The sequence below is a fragment of the Cucurbitaria berberidis genome (genome assembly GCF_010015615.1).
Source record: "Cucurbitaria berberidis CBS 394.84 unplaced genomic scaffold K460scaffold_2, whole genome shotgun sequence".
Lineage (NCBI taxonomy): Eukaryota > Fungi > Ascomycota > Dothideomycetes > Pleosporales > Cucurbitariaceae > Cucurbitaria > Cucurbitaria berberidis.
The window spans coordinates 3881349-3896389 of record NW_024468936.1 but is presented as its reverse complement, the minus strand read 5'-3'; the positions used below and the strand labels follow the sequence as shown (position 1 = coordinate 3896389).

Here is a 15041-nt window from a genome sequence, read left to right as displayed (position 1 = left end):
TCGAGCTTCAGAATCTATGGCTGTCCGGGCGTGCCCGAAATTGTCCTCCGATATGTTCCAGAACCCCTCAGCCGCTTCCTGGAGATATGCTGGCCTTACCGCCAATCCAGCAGTCGAGCTATTCCACAAGAGCTTACCAGACTACGCCGTCACTCCTTTGGTCCCTCTTCCTGACTTGGCCAAAGACCTCGGCCTAGGGCATGTTCTCATCAAAGATGAATCCAGCCGGCTAGGTCTTCCTGCATTCAAGATCCTCGGCGCTTCGTGGGCCATCTACAAAGCAGTAGCTGCAAGATGCGAGCTTCCCCTGACTACATCCATACAAGAACTTGGAGCTACAGCAAGCGAAGAGCATATTAAGCTGGTGACGTGTACGGAAGGCAATTGGGGAAGAGCAGTCGCAAGAATGGCAAAATATCTACAGATTCCAGCGGTCATATTTGTGCCTAATTTCATGGACCGAGCTACACAGCAGAAGATCGAGAGCGAAGGGGCAAAGGTGATCGTCGTAGAGGGAGATTATGACCATTCAATTGCGAGAGCGAGAGAGGAGGCGGACAAGGATGGGTTATTGGTAATGGATGTATCTTGGGTTGGATATGAGGAGATCCCAACGGTAACCTCCCGCGTCCCAACCATACCAACCTATTCGACCTAATGCTAAATAGTGGGTTGTCGAAGGCTACACTACGATGCTCACCGAAACGGGCAGAGAGTTAAAAGAATTGGGCATCAGCGGAGTGACACACGCAATTGCTTCCGTCGGCGTCGGCTCCTGGGCGCAAGCCGTTACAATGCACTACAAATCCGAAAGTCGAGCATCGCCAGCCACTGTCATTACCGTGGAGCCGGACACCGCAGCGAGCCTAAAAGTAAGCCTAGAAGCCGGGAAGATCACGCCCATTACGACAGGTCATACGATCATGGATGGAATGAACTGTGGCACAATATCGACTAATTCTTGGGCGGTCCTGAAGAATGGTGTTGATGTCAGTATCACCGTCTCTGATATGGAGGTTCATAGCGATCTGCAATACCTGCACCGTCAGGGTGTCAAGAACGGCCCGTGTGGCGCTGCTCCTTTGAGTGCTTTGAAGAAGCTGTGCAAGGATATGAAAGATGAGTTGGGACTGAATGAAAAGTCTGTAGTGGCTCTGTTTAGTACCGAAGGGACGAGAGACTACGTTTCTCCTATCGGAGCTTCGTGTTGATGTACCGGTAAGAAAAATGCCGAACGTGCGGTCATCATCACCACATACCTCAATCAACCCAACGTCTTCTTTTCCTTCTGTCTCTCCATAACCTTCAGCACATCGTCAGGGTTGTTCTTGTCCCCCCTTTTCTTCTTCGGACCTCGTTTCCTCTGTTTCACACTCTTTGCACCATCCTCTGCGTCGTCTTCGTCGCCCTTCGACCCAAGTCCTTTCCACTGACTGAACTTGACCTTTTCCCCCTCTCTATCCATCTCGTCTGCGTCGTCGAAGCGCGATGCACCAAACCCGAGGTCCATATCCTCCATGTCACGGTCCGAGGCAGCAAGTTCGGTTGCTCGCTTTTTAAGACGGGCCTCTTTCGAGCTAGCGTCGTTCGGGTCGGTGGAGGAGAGGTTCTGTAGAAGAGTGGAGTTCTCATCGAGATTACGGACTTTTGCGAGGGCGGCGCGTACAGTAGCATCGGCGGAGGAAAGGTTGGTTGGAACGTCGCGGGATGTAGCTTTGAAATAACTGTGGTTCCGAGGGGCTGTTGCGGTAGGTGCTTGCCGAGTTTCCTCGCCTGATGCTAGAGATGAGGCTTCATCTGATGGTAGCTTTACATTGAATCCGGCCTTGGCTTCCAGCACAGTTGCGTCCACTTTGGTCGTTTCCGCCTCAGTTCCAGAGTCATCGTCGTCGTCGTCGTCGTCGTCGTCGTCGTCGAAATTCGCAAGTGGGTTGTAGTTTGACCCTACACCTTGAAATATATCATCATCTTCCGACTCTTCCTTCTTGGGCTCTGGCAAGTGGTGCATATTGATTGGTTTTGTGGCGTCATCCAAGTCATGTCGTATCTCCGGTGTCGGCTGCTCCTCCATCTTCTGCTTCTTGACTTTCCTCTTCTCCTTACCGTCGGAACCCGTAATGATCAAGACCTCCCGGCCCTTGTCGTCGGTCTCGATCCGCGTTGTCTCGCCTTTTGCGTTGACCTTGCGAAAGCCGGGCCCCAGCGTCGGGTATTTTTTCTCGTGCTCTGCTGCCGCGGCCTTTGCTGCTTCTTCTCGCTGCCTCTTGAGCTCGTTTAGAATATCGTTCCGACTCCTCTTGACGCCGGCGACCAGTGGTGGCGATGTAATCTTCTCGCCCTTTTTCTCCACCCTCTCGCGCACAATAGGTCCAACATGCTCCTCGGCTAGTTCGTCGAATGCATCCTCTACGTCTGGGGCTTCTTGCTCGTCCTCGTCCTCCCCCTTGTCCGAACCAGCCAAGACATCCTCGCCCCGCCTAACTCGCTCAAGAAGCTTCCTGTCCAGCCCCTTTACGAGATGCGTTGTCCCAACATCGCCGCCTGTGATCTCTTGCACCAGCTTCTCGAACGTCTCGCGGTCAATCTGCCCAAGCTTCATAGAGTCGTCCAGATTCTTGATGCGCTTCGCAATTTCATTGTCCTCCTCATCTGTACGTTCCTTGGTGCGGTCGATGTAGCCTGCAGCGAGCTTCGTTCCCTTGGGTGCCGAGGATCTGGCTGTCTTCTGCGGGTTGGCTTTGGCGTTGCGTTCGGCGAGCTGGCGGGCAAAGTCTGCTTGCACTCCGCCCCGACCTACCTGGCGACTATGACAGACGTCAGTATACACGGCAAATGAATGTGAAGGAATAAGACTGCTCTCACGGTGTCATGGGGATGCTGGAGTGTTTGCGCGCACCCAGCACGGCCTTTGGCGTCCCCGCCGCTGGAGGCTTGTTCTTGCCGTCATCTTGCTGTCGCGGAGTATCAATCAGAAGACGCCGGAATTGCGAATTATTCATCTTCCGTATCGGCACCAGATGGGCATGGAGGAGGTTCAAGAAAACGAAATGCCAAGACGGAGGCTGCGATCGGCGTTGCATGCAGGTGTCCGTGCTGCGTGGCTGTGGCTGGCATTGCGGGGAGCGTTTCTTCTCCACAGCAGGCATGTGACATCACCCACAGGAACCGCCTGCCCTTTTCCAAGTACCTTATGCCTCTGGTCCCGCAGTCTCTTCTCTCAGTATTTCAGTATTTGCGCGATACCCGCAATTTCCTATCAACCCTGTCAAGATACACACACATGTGCTGGCTGACTATGTAAAAAACCATAAAAAAATAACGTATCCCTTTGTCACTCTCCAATGTCTGTTTACATTTATGCTAACCATGCGCCTGGTCGGGAGGACTACGCTTCTCTGCAGTGAAAGTTACACCGCAATCCCCACATAAACGCTCGTGCAGATCCCCAGATACTCTATGCATCTACCCTCCCCCCTTTCACCTTACTTCTTCCCGTTTGCCCCGCCCCCGCCTGTTGATATAAATACACCGACCGCCTGTTAGCCTGGCCTTGTCTCTCCTCTCGCCTCTCTCCCTCAACCCACCCGACTTCCCTATCGTGCTATCTTTGTCAACCGCCAGCATGTTCAAGCTCTTGCTAATCGCAGCTCTCGCTGTGGTGGCCATCTGTCAAGGCTACTCACCTCCCCATAACTCGACAAACTCGACCACCTTCACGAACCCGATCATCAACGAAGGAGCAGATCCGTAAGTCCTACCTATCCCACTAGAAGCGAAATACTAAACCCTCATAGGTGGATGTTCCGACACGGTGACTACTACTACCTCACGTACTCAAACAATGTCAACGTGACTCTCTTTCGTAGCAAATCCCTCACGGACTGGGACGGCGCCGAATCCAAGCTAGTCTTCGCGCCTCCACCAGGTATGAACTACTCGACTGACCTCTGGGCTCCCGAGATTCACAACCTCGATGACAACTGGTATGTCATCTTTACGGCCGACCCGCGCAACGACTCGCCTCCACCGGAGATTGAGATGTGGTGCGACTACAATTGCCCAGCCGTCCATCACCGCATGTTTGTTGTTGAAGGCAAGGGCTCCGACCCATGGGAAGCCGAGTGGGAGTACAAGGCGGAACTCGACACATACGACCAGTTCGCCATTGACGGAACCTACTTCCAGCACGCGGATCAGCTGTATCATATCTACTCATGCTGGCATCGAAAGTACGATGGCTGGCCGGCCAATCTCTGCATAACCAAGATGGAGAAGCCATGGATGGTGTCCTCGCCCTTCTCTGAGCGCCAAATCATTTCTGTCCCGGAGTATGCATGGGAGAAGACGCCGTTCGGCCGCGCGAGCAACGATCGCTTGTCCTCAAACGAGGGGCCCCAGCAGTTGACCAACCCCACGACCGGCCAACAGTTCCTCATATACAGCGCGGCCCGCTCCGATAATCGCAACTACTGCCTTGCGCAGCTCGAGCTAGTTGGCGATAATCCGATGAACCCTGGTGACTGGCGCAAGCACCCGTACCCCGTCTTCTACCAGAACCCGAGCGAGTCGGCTTATGGTGTCGGGCACGCTTCATTCACAACTTCTCCCGACGACAGCGAGGCCTGGATTGTCTACCACGGTATGCGTGATCCTACCAACGGCTGGGGTGCGCGCACGATTCGCGCTCAGAAGTTCGGGTGGAACGAGGATGGTACGCCGAACTTCCCGAAGCCAGGCTATGGACCTTATGAGGTTCCTAGCGGTCAATAGGTCAGGTTGTGACTGCCGGTTGAGCTAGAGTTCATAGTCATGATAGATCTCTCTGGACACTGCATTGGATACAGGATATATAGAGTACGGTAACGAACAAGGCCGTGTCTTCTAGTAACCAAAATCTCACATCACCATTTCAACCGAATGCTCTCCTTCATATACTGTGATGTGTGATAACCACAAGGTCAAAGTCGATCCATACATATATTTCTTCCACGCAACCATACCTGGGATATCATAACAAGCATACGCCAGAGCTACCGCATATGCTGCAGACGATCCAAAAATATCCTCTCGGTAACGAATATACAGTGTGCCCAAGTAAAGCCATTGCTCATACTGTGCTCCTCTCCCTTGCCTGTCTCCTAAGCCGGCTTTTCTCAGTAGCCTCCTCGATTTTCGTTTTCCTCCAACTACATACTTCCGCGAAGTCACATATCCTACATTTGAAGGCCTCTTCGATGTCAACACCTTTCGCTTCTCGGCTACCTTTCCACCACGCCATCTCTTCCGCAACGTACTTGTCGATGAGTTCAGGCTCATACACCACAAGCTTCGACCCAATCACAGCACCAGTCTTCGCGTACCGAAACTCCGCGCGAAGGATGGGCGAAATGGTTGTCGGTCGTATAGTGCCTTGCAGCTCGGTGATGAAAAGGGACCATAGCGAGAGGAGATTCGGGTAGTTGGCGGCTTCGTTATCAGGACCGATACTGCCGACCTCTTGTATAAACAATTCTGTGAAAGGGTCAAGGGGCCTAAGTTCGTAACGCACAAAGATGGTCTCTGCGTCTACGGTATTAAGAGAAAGTGTCTCGAGCAGCTTGCGGTAGAGCATGAGCTGCATCCAAGTCGGGCGTAACGAAGCGCCAGCAGGGACCGAGTGAACCGAGCGAGTCTTCACGTCGGTGATGTAGACTTGACGGTCAGGCTCAAAGCTACCTATCCAGGCACATTCGCCTGCCTGGGGGTTCGTGACTTTGGCAAAGGCCTCCAAGATACTAGCTTGGCCCGGTGGTAGAGGTACGATGCCGCCGGCCTGGCCAGCTTTGGATGTCTCCATTTGCTCCTCGAAAGCAGTGTCAGGGCACTGGTAGGATATTTCATCGATAACACCGTTGACAACCTGTCCTTCAACCACGCCCCAGACCTCTAGCTCTCGTGTCAATCCAGTCTCACGTAGACATCGCAACCCTGATATAGCATTCCAGATGCGGAGTCCAAATCTATCTTCCTTACTTTCTACTTGCACTGGCACTGTCGTATGCACCTCATCTTCCAATAATTTATGTAGCTTTGAACCAGTGCGCATGGCTTGAGTCCGAGGTTTGCGGCCAAACCTGCTGAGTGTGTAGAGATACTGTAGCTCGCACCATGCTGGCGATACAAGGTCGGTGACTGAGAGTGGTTTCTTGGGCATCGTGCGGAAACGTTCAAGGGGTGAACAGGTGTCATTGTCCGCAAAGTCTACGGCTTGTGTTGTAGGGGGAGGGCGACTAACTTGCGCTGTGGTGGTATCGGATTTTAAGCTCGAGAGTTTAGATGCTGTAGGAAACGAGGATGCTCGTGGCGGAGGCGGCTCTTCGAGGGGAACTAAATGCTGTTAGCCGTCAGTCCAAGTCACAAATAGTGCAGACATTCTAGAAAGGATCCAAACATACCACTCCACGCCCGCCGCGACCTCTCGTGGTACTCGACTTCCAGCGCTTCCCGCTCTCGCATAGGCGAGCTTTGAATATATCCTTTTGCATCCATGCGTTTACGCTTTCCCGTTGCCACATGCAACACCGTGGGCCGATGGATCCGCACGACACCGTCCACATCCTGCTCCTCGTCCTCAAGCTCTCCCTCTTCAAACTCAATACTCGGTAATATTGCGCTCCTTTGTGCCGTCGCTTGCTCTTTGGTCGTATCTAGCACCTCTGCAAATATCGTGTCCTCGTCAATGTCCGAGCCATAGTCGCTCAGCGATATAATGGACTGAACCTCAACATCTGAGCCATACTCGCTCGCTGTTGCCGTCAGCTGCGTAAGAGGAGCAGCCATGGTGCCATAGTTTGGCCGCGGGGCGGTTATTGTAGGTGTGGCAATGAGACGCGCTTGGGGTGAGGGCGCGCTTTCGCGTCGACTCGTGAGGTCATAGGCGTGTGCGCCAATCGAGGGGCTGCATGTGCCTGGAAACATCATACTCCTCATTCGACCAAACTTTGATAGGTAGATAATTGTATGCACAATATATAGCATGCGCAAAGTAGAGCGTCGGGGTTTCTAGACTGTGAATTTACAGTTCGAGACTCTCGCTGTCACTTTCACAGTCTGTCACAGGCAGCACGTTTGACCAGCATCCGTGAAGAACCTCAGCCGGCCTGCGACAACTTCACTCTCATTTGAATAACAAGGACGAGAACAAGCGCAGTGTTGTTACATGGTTCTTCCGTGTGCGCATGATAGGAGATCAGCTACGAAGTGAATATTTGGTCGCGACGGGGCGAATGCGCGCATGTTGAGGCAGAGTTGGGGCGCGATAGGCGGCTTTGCCCAGCTTCGACGGTTACATTGTAAAGGGCGAGCGTCGTTGCAATTACATCACAAAACAGAGACAGACAACACAAAGGCGGTGAAGATGAAATCAGATTGATTTCGTGGATATCGTCAGTGACCCATCACTGATTAGTGGATATACTACATGCTCAGCGCCAATCGTGCGCACCCATAAACCGAGTTGAAGACCGTGAACCGTGATACCCTATAAAACGCCTAAGAAACCCCCTCAAGAACTCATCGCCGACCCGAATATGTTGTCATGTCGAGGTGATGATGCACTTAACCGCGCTCACCACGGAGACGGCGGGCGAGCTGGATGTCCTTGGACTCTGCGGGCTATTAGCGGATGATCGTGAAGATGAATGTGCATGAAGACGTACGGATGGTGACACGCTTGGCGTGAATAGCGCACAAGTTCGTGTCCTCGAAGAGAGAGACGAGGTAGGCCTCGACGGACTCCTGGAGAGCACCGATGGCGGAGGACTGGAAGCGGAGGTCCGACTTGAAGTCCTGGGCAATCTCACGGACAAGACGCTGGAAAGGCAGCTTGCGGATGAGGAGCTCAGTCGACTTCTGGTAGCGACGGATCTCACGGAGAGCGACCGTTCCTGGCTTATAACGATGGGGCTTCTTGACACCACCGGTAGATGGCGCGGACTTGCGAGCGGCCTTGGAGGCGAGCTGCTTACGAGGGGCCTTGCCACCCGTGGACTTGCCTGGGTATTGTTAGCCATGTGCTACGATGCAATGCTGCGATGGAGTGCGATGCTGGCGACTACAAGTCGTGATGCAGCGCGTTGGTGGCGACAGCGAGCTGCGACAAGACCAAAGCGACTGCGACGACGACGATGCAGACGATGCGAGGGCAGAGGAGGCTAGTACTTACGGGCAGTCTGCTTAGTGCGAGCCATGGCAGATGCGGTTGTTGATGGTATTGATGGAGTTGTGTTGTGGAGTGGTGGTGATGGTGGAGTGGAGCTGTGGTGGTGGATGAGAGTCGGAAGAGGGTGGGCGGGCGAGGTTTATAAGGTATTGGGGGGTGGGCGGGTGCCTGGAAAATCAATCAAAAGCGCGCTCGGAATCAGCGCAAGAACATCAAAGGTGATTTTGCTAGCAACAGCGGGCACCAACTTCAAACTCACAAGTGCAGCAAATTGCCCTCATTGGCTCGCTTGGCCCGCTGCCGAAACAGGAAGTGGCACGGTTGTTGATCTGGAAAGCGCGCCCGTGCGCGGGTTTGATCTGGCGGCTAGACTGTGTGATCCAGCGACCAGAGTGCACGCGCCGACTCGCCTCTTAAACACCCGCCGCCCCGTCTCCATTACTCCATCACCAGCAACCAACTCGACGCGTCTATCACCAGCCTCTCAAACCACGCTCAAGACCATCTCACCCCTCCTTCTTACCACTCCCCCACATCTACCAACATGACTGGACGTGAGTAACTCCTGCATCCCACTCTGCTCGACGCGTCCATTACACGGCGCGTCGTCCATCGCACACTTCAGCAGCATACTGACGCGTCTCCAGGCGGCAAAGGTGGCAAGGGCCTCGGCAAGGGTGGAGCCAAGCGTCACCGCAAGATTCTCCGCGACAACATCCAGGGCATCACCAAGCCTGCTATCCGTCGTCTCGCGCGTCGTGGCGGTGTCAAGCGTATCTCAGCCAGTATGTCCTCCACCTGTGTCTTCTCCCGCTTCACAGCTAACCGTCCGCAGTGATCTACGAGGAGACCCGCGGTGTTCTCAAGACCTTCCTGGAGGGTGTTATTCGTGACGCCGTCACATACACTGAGCACGCCAAGCGCAAGACTGTCACCTCTCTCGACGTTGTCTACGCGCTCAAGCGACAAGGCCGCACTCTGTACGGCTTCGGTGGTTAAGCGCTTTCTTTCACGGTTTTCATGTTACGACTTCTGCCGGCTTCTTCGGTTCACGGTCGGCTTCGGTGCTTGGTGGGATGGTCATGGCCTTGCATAGTAGGCTCGGAGTTTACGGTCACATCAGTTGGGATCTGATTTTTCATGGAATGATACCATAATCCTTCACACTCTTCATCTGCTATTCTACTTGTGATGTACGGCGCGTCTTGTCGTGCCTGAACGCGGTGGTCATAGCTGTGTTGTCGTTCCCATCCGTGTAATGTCTGGGTTGCCGGGTTTGTCTTAGCTCACATGTACATCCCTGTCTTGACATGTTTGCAACCCATCGATGGATCAAGCTGCCTAACCACTCCAAGTGTTGTCGCCAGGTAACCCGCAGACTCTTGACTATTACCACACCATCAGGCAGACGTACTGTGGCTCCTTTCCGTATCAGGCTGATGATTGTTGAGCAGGTGCATGTTTCGAGGGTCGTTAGGTTGCACTTCCCGTCATGGTGCAACGCCCTTCTTTGTTGCAGTATTAGTGTCTCTACCGCTTCCGGCCTGTACCTAGTTATCTTGGCTGCAGCTGTGGAAAACTTCATCGACAACATGAAGACTCCTGGGGATCATATTGGTTGTCTTCCTCCACACTCTTTGCCGCATCTTCTTCGTGTGCTTGCTTTTCCGCTCCATTGCTGCTTTTCCGGGCCCAGCGTCGCTCTGACGTATCCACACCCCTCCCATGGCGGCATCACCGAAGCGACCAGTACAAAATGATCTTACATGTCCAGCACCGCTGCCGAAAACTCTCCCCAAACTCATTTCCGGTGTTACCATGGCTCTGTCACCTCCGCCGCGCGCCCTACTTTTTGATGTCTTTGGTACCTGTGTCAACTGGCGCAAGTCGGTCGTTGACGCGCTGCATGCTCAATCACACGCATCGTTGAATTCAGCAACCGCCTCTTTGGCGTCCAGTGTCAGGCTAAGGGCGTCCGATATGTCACTTGAGCATTGGGGATTATTTGCGCAACAGTGGAGAGATGGGTATAGGCATTTTACGAGGAAGCTGGCAGAAGACCCTTCGATACCTTGGAAATCTGTTGATGAGCATCATCTAACGTCGCTCAAGGAGCTCACGGTTGAGTGGAAGATTGAGGGCCTGTGGAATGATGAGGAGCTTCGATCCTTAAGTCTAATATGGCATCACCTGGAACCTTGGGACGATTCTGCAATGGGGGTGGCGCTGCTTAACCGGCTGTTTTGTACGTTCTGACTATGATCCTAAAATGCTCGGGCTAATAGAACGAGATACATGCACTCTTTCCAATGGCAACATCAGTCTCCTCTCGGATCTCCGTGCGTTCAGCGCTATCCCGTTTACGCATCTCTTCTCTGCTGAGATGTTCGGCACATATAAGCCAGCGCCGCGGGTGTATATTGGGGCCACGGAGAAGCTAGATCTTCCGCCTGATCAGTGTGCTATGGTCGCAGCCCATCTGAACGACCTGAAGAGTGCTAAGCAGAACGGATTGCAGACCATCTACGTCGAGCGTCTTGGTGAAGAAGAGTGGAGCGCGGAGGTCGTCGAGAAGGCGAGGCAGGAGGGCTGGGTGGATCTTTGGGTGAGTCTTGGGGATGGAAGCAAAGGCTTCATCACGGTGGCAGAGAGATTAGGAATTGATGTAACCGGTGCTGGTCAGGCAAGGAGATTGAGTTCATCCGCCCCGATCGGGGTTGCTTAGATGATAACGTACTATGACAACTAGGATGCAAATTCAGAACAAGGTATTCAGACACAGTAGACAATAATAAATGTCTAATAAATGTCTTGCTACATCTGCATTGGGTTGTTTTCGGTATAACTCGTATCCGTTGTTTGCTTCTTGCTTTTTAAACTTAAGGTTAGTTTTTCGCGAATAGATGAAAACATCAATGTACTCCGAAAATTCCCACAACAATAACATGTTTCCAAAAACCTCGTAACTTGTATTAATCGAATGCGAGTATATATATCATGTGTATAGGCCATTTTTAGAGCACCTGGAAACATGCTGTCCGATTAAACTTTACATGAGCGATGAGCGTGTAAAAACCTTTGGCGGATCAACAATAGAAGAACTCGCTACCTTTCCCCAACAACTAGTTTTATATGGTATTGCAATTGATGCACTCGCCTCAACACCAAACGGCACCCACTAAAAGCATGCGAGACTAACGCCACCGTTAATACTGCACGTTCGACACCGGGAGTATCTTTGCTTACGCAACTGCTCGCCCCGATGCAGCTAGCCCTCCCCGCAAAGCGCTAGCCGCCGTCCCAAGTCAGTTCCTCGGCAGCATCATAGGGTCCCTTTGGACCGACATATTGGTCTTTAAGCGCGACCCACGATTTCAGCAATCTCACTATCATGCTATAGACTCCCATACTCAATTATAAATTAGTCATATTCATCGAGAAGGCATTTTCCCATCTGCGGGGTCCAGGGAAGCTGCGTTATCAGGTTAAGGGGAAAGCCAAGCCGAGGACGCAAAGAGCTCGGCAATAGCGACCGACTCAGGGTGAGCTGAAACCCGACGTCCCGACATACTCGTATCACAAAGTCTCCCTGGTAACTACAGAACACTATGCCACAGGAGCACACTCAAGACCAAGTCTATGCCGCCTCACTTGCCGACCCCGAGGCGTTCTGGACACGGCAAGCGGAGAATCTATACTGGCACAAGACACCCTCCAAGGCCGTCGAAAAAAGTACCAAGCACCTCAAGAAAAGCAGAGTATCACACGATGACTGGAGTTGGTTCGCAGACGGTGAAATCTCAACGACATATAACTGCGTCGACCGACATGTTACCAGTGGGAATGGCGACAATGTAGCCATCTACTGGGACAGTCCTGTTACAGGACAGAAGGAGCAATTTACGTATAAGCAACTGCTCCAAGAAGTAGAGACACTCGCTGGTGTTTTGATAGAAGAGGGGGTGAAGAAGGGCAACGTGGTGTTGATATACATGCCTATGATACCAGCCGCCCTCTTTGGTATGCTTGCGATCGCTCGAATTGGAGGCATTCATGCTGTGGTCTTTGGCGGCTTCTCCCCCGCGGCGTTGGCGCAAAGGATCGAAGCGAGCCGTCCGGTGGCGATCATGACAGCGTCGTGCGGCATCGAAGGAGCGAAGAAGCCGATGGGATACAAAGCAATGATTGAGAGTGCAGTCCAACAGAGTAGGTTCAAACCATCAAAGACGATCATCTGGCAGAGGGAGCAGCTGAGATGGGAGCCGGTGTTGAAAGAGAACGGCCAACGGAACTGGCAACGGCTTGTGAAGAGCGCGAGGAACCGAGGCTTGAAGGCTGATGCTGTACCGGTCAAAAGCGGAGATGGGCTGTACATCATCTACACATCTGGAACGACTGGCCTACCAAAAGGGGTTGTCCGCTCAGCAGGTGGCCATGCGGTTGGTCTTAACTTCTCCATGAAGTATCTGTTCGGCATCCATGGTCCAGGTGATGTGCAATTTACCGCTTCGGACATCGGATGGGTGGTTGGGCACTCGTATATTGTCTACGCGCCTCTCTTCGTTGGTGCTACTACGGTCTTGTTCGAAGGCAAACCCGTTGGAACTCCGTAAGTTACGTTGGTGTGGAAATTGCATGTGAGACATGTGCTGACTTGGTATCTCAACCTTTAGCGATGCAAGCACGTTCTGGCGCATTGTCGAAGATTACAAGGTGACTACCATGTTTACCGCTCCAACAGCTTTACGCGCGATCCGCAGGGAAGACGGAGACAACGAGTTCTTTGAGACGTGGGGAAAGAAGGGCGCCTTGAAGACGCTTCGCGCGCTCTTCCTGGCAGGCGAGAGAAGCGAGCCGAGTATCGTGCAGATGTACCAGCAGCTGTTGATGAAGCATTGCGCTCCTGGTGCAATGGTCGTCGACAATTGGTGGTCATCAGAATCGGGTGCGCCTATTTCCGGGATCGCTCTTAGTGCTTCTGCAGGTTTCGACTTGTCTTCTTCACACGGACCAGAGCCGCTTCCAATAAGGCCTGGTTCTGCTGGAAAGGCAATGCCGGGCTTCGACGTGCGCATTGTCGATGACAAGGGAAGGGAGTTAAGGAGAGGTGAGATGGGCAATATTGTTCTGGGCATACCGTTAGCGCCGTCGGCGTTTACAACGCTCTGGAAGGACGAAGAGCGCTTCTACAAGGGCTATCTGAAGAGATTCAATGGGAAATGGGTCGATACGGGTGATGCAGGCATGATTGATGAGGACGGTTACATCTCAATCATGTCACGGGCCGACGATGTGATCAATGTCGCCGCCCATCGATTCAGTACTGGTAGGCTGTCGACTTGGTCCGACATTGCTCTAGAGCTGATTTCTCCCTAGGTGCTATTGAACAAGCCATAACCACCCATCCCTCTATCGCCGAGGCTGCGGTAATTGGAATCCCCGACGCGTTAAAGGGGCATCTGCCTTTTGCGTTTATTACGCTTGCAACGCACGACCATGCTGATGCTGCGGTGGCGGACGAGCAGCTGTTTGCGGAGGTGCAGAAGCTTGTGCGTGAGCAGATTGGCGGCATTGCGGCCCTTGGCGGAATCATTCAAGGCAAAGGCATGATTCCCAAGACACGGAGTGGCAAGACACTGAGAAGGGTGTTGAGGGAGCTTATCGAGAATGCAACGCACGAGGAGTTTGACAAGGAGGTCAATGTGCCGAGCACGATTGAGGATGGCGAGGCTGTGAGCGTGGCACGGGAAAAGGTGCGGGAGTACTTTCAAGTCAGGGGCAAGGACTTGCACAAGGCTACGGAGGCGCGGGCAAAGCTCTAACTAACTGTTGTATCCGTGTTGATTTGCGGGTTGGTTTTGTTAGGCGCGCGTCGCTTACTGCCTGGGCTAAAAGGGCCTACAGGATGTGATTAGATGGTGTGAGCTTGAGAGTCCTCGCAGCGGGCCGTTGGCCGTGCCAATGAGTGAGACAAGTGCTATTGGTTGTGTGCTGGCAGGGTTCGCTCGTTCGCTCCCGTCAGCGTAGTCGCATGTCACGTGCTCGCATCTATCTGCGGGCGCTGCAGGAACAGTGCCCGTGGGCCCTTGACCAGTGCATGCAGCTGTGCAGCTGTCAAGAGACGGGTCGACTGGCCCGTCATGGAATTTTGGCGAGCGAGCAGCTGGAGGAGTGGGCGGGCTGTGGCTGTTTGGGTTAGCACCAAGGAGAACTAACGCGTCGTCTCGTACCGGCAGAATCGTCGCCAATAATAAGCCGCGGGAGTAGGCGTGGTGATGCGTCTTATTAGATTGAAATTCCCAGGAGATAGCAGCCGTCCGGAACTCAGGCCCCATGCATGGACCAAACGCTTGCCGGAGAGGGCGTCTGTTGGTTCAGTGATGCCGTCGGATCGGGATGGGTGGCAGCAGGAAGAGACGCCAAGCACCTGTCGGCTACCGTCTCGGGCCAGCAGGGAGGGAAAAAGCCTGCTGCAAAGACGCACAGTCAGTCTGGCCATTTGATGACTTTAGACTGCTCGACGGGGGTTGAAGGGTACGCCACTCGGTTGATAAGTTGGAATCAAAGTTTGATATGGTGGTATATATTCGACGAGGTACAGTATGTGGTGGTGGTGGTAGTAGTAGTAGGAGTAGTAGTAGTAGTAGGAGTAGTAGGAGTAGTAGGAGTAGTAGGAGTAGTAGGAGTAGTAGTAGTAGTAGGTATGGCTACCTAGGGCCCTGCATGCATGCGAGTGAGTACCATAATGATAATGATGATGATGCATAATAAGCCATTTTCTCTCCTCATCCTCTCTCACACCGTTTCACCGTCTCGCTGGTTGCTGAGCGCACTGCCGTAG

At 53.1% G+C, this 15041-nt stretch overlaps 8 protein-coding genes across 8 annotated transcripts; 5 read left to right on the top strand and 3 right to left on the bottom strand.

Moving 5' to 3' along the window:
- Nucleotides 1-52: 52 nt before the first annotated feature.
- Nucleotides 53-1211, top strand: K460DRAFT_403657 (diaminopropionate ammonia-lyase family protein; the record flags this gene model as incomplete). Its single annotated transcript, XM_040936656.1, has 2 exons — nucleotides 53-616; nucleotides 669-1211. The coding sequence occupies 2 exons, from the start codon at nucleotides 53-55 to the stop codon at nucleotides 1209-1211; spliced, it is 1107 nt and encodes a 368-aa protein (XP_040790934.1).
- K460DRAFT_364343 (uncharacterized protein) lies at nucleotides 796-2940 on the bottom strand. Its single transcript, XM_040932990.1, has 2 exons — nucleotides 2863-2940; nucleotides 796-2804 (listed from the first exon to the last, which is right to left on the bottom strand). The coding sequence occupies exons 1-2, from the start codon at nucleotides 2868-2870 to the stop codon at nucleotides 1265-1267; spliced, it is 1548 nt and encodes a 515-aa protein (XP_040790933.1). The 5' UTR covers nucleotides 2871-2940; the 3' UTR covers nucleotides 796-1264.
- Nucleotides 2941-3198: 258 nt separating this feature from the next.
- Nucleotides 3199-4915, top strand: K460DRAFT_308549 (glycoside hydrolase family 43 protein). The gene is made up of 2 exons (XM_040930106.1): nucleotides 3199-3747; nucleotides 3795-4915. Exons 1-2 carry the CDS (start codon nucleotides 3623-3625, stop codon nucleotides 4768-4770), a joined length of 1101 nt encoding a protein of 366 aa, XP_040790932.1. The 5' UTR covers nucleotides 3199-3622; the 3' UTR covers nucleotides 4771-4915.
- Nucleotides 4916-5107: 192 nt separating this feature from the next.
- K460DRAFT_334344 (uncharacterized protein) lies at nucleotides 5108-6820 on the bottom strand (the record flags this gene model as incomplete). The annotated part of the gene is made up of 2 exons (XM_040930912.1): nucleotides 5108-6366; nucleotides 6435-6820. Coding segments are annotated over 2 exons (1645 nt in total), but the record flags the coding sequence as incomplete, so codon positions are not given.
- A 663-nt stretch (nucleotides 6821-7483) lies between these two features.
- On the bottom strand, nucleotides 7484-8309 carry K460DRAFT_364341 (histone-fold-containing protein). Its single transcript, XM_040932989.1, has 3 exons — nucleotides 8204-8309; nucleotides 7698-8033; nucleotides 7484-7646 (listed from the first exon to the last, which is right to left on the bottom strand). The coding sequence occupies exons 1-3, from the start codon at nucleotides 8226-8228 to the stop codon at nucleotides 7597-7599; spliced, it is 411 nt and encodes a 136-aa protein (XP_040790930.1). The 5' UTR covers nucleotides 8229-8309; the 3' UTR covers nucleotides 7484-7596.
- Nucleotides 8310-8676: 367 nt separating this feature from the next.
- K460DRAFT_364340 (histone-fold-containing protein) lies at nucleotides 8677-9508 on the top strand. The gene is made up of 3 exons (XM_040932988.1): nucleotides 8677-8754; nucleotides 8848-8985; nucleotides 9036-9508. The coding sequence occupies exons 1-3, from the start codon at nucleotides 8745-8747 to the stop codon at nucleotides 9197-9199; spliced, it is 312 nt and encodes a 103-aa protein (XP_040790929.1). The 5' UTR covers nucleotides 8677-8744; the 3' UTR covers nucleotides 9200-9508.
- Nucleotides 9509-10018: 510 nt separating this feature from the next.
- On the top strand, nucleotides 10019-10925 carry K460DRAFT_277907 (haloacid dehalogenase; the record flags this gene model as incomplete). Its single annotated transcript, XM_040928209.1, has 2 exons — nucleotides 10019-10445; nucleotides 10492-10925. The coding sequence occupies 2 exons, from the start codon at nucleotides 10019-10021 to the stop codon at nucleotides 10923-10925; spliced, it is 861 nt and encodes a 286-aa protein (XP_040790928.1).
- Nucleotides 10926-11808: 883 nt separating this feature from the next.
- Nucleotides 11809-14022, top strand: K460DRAFT_403650 (acetyl-CoA synthetase-like protein; the record flags this gene model as incomplete). The annotated part of the gene is made up of 3 exons (XM_040936655.1): nucleotides 11809-12809; nucleotides 12874-13526; nucleotides 13577-14022. The coding sequence occupies 3 exons, from the start codon at nucleotides 11809-11811 to the stop codon at nucleotides 14020-14022; spliced, it is 2100 nt and encodes a 699-aa protein (XP_040790927.1).
- Between the last annotated feature and the right edge of the window lie 1019 nt (nucleotides 14023-15041).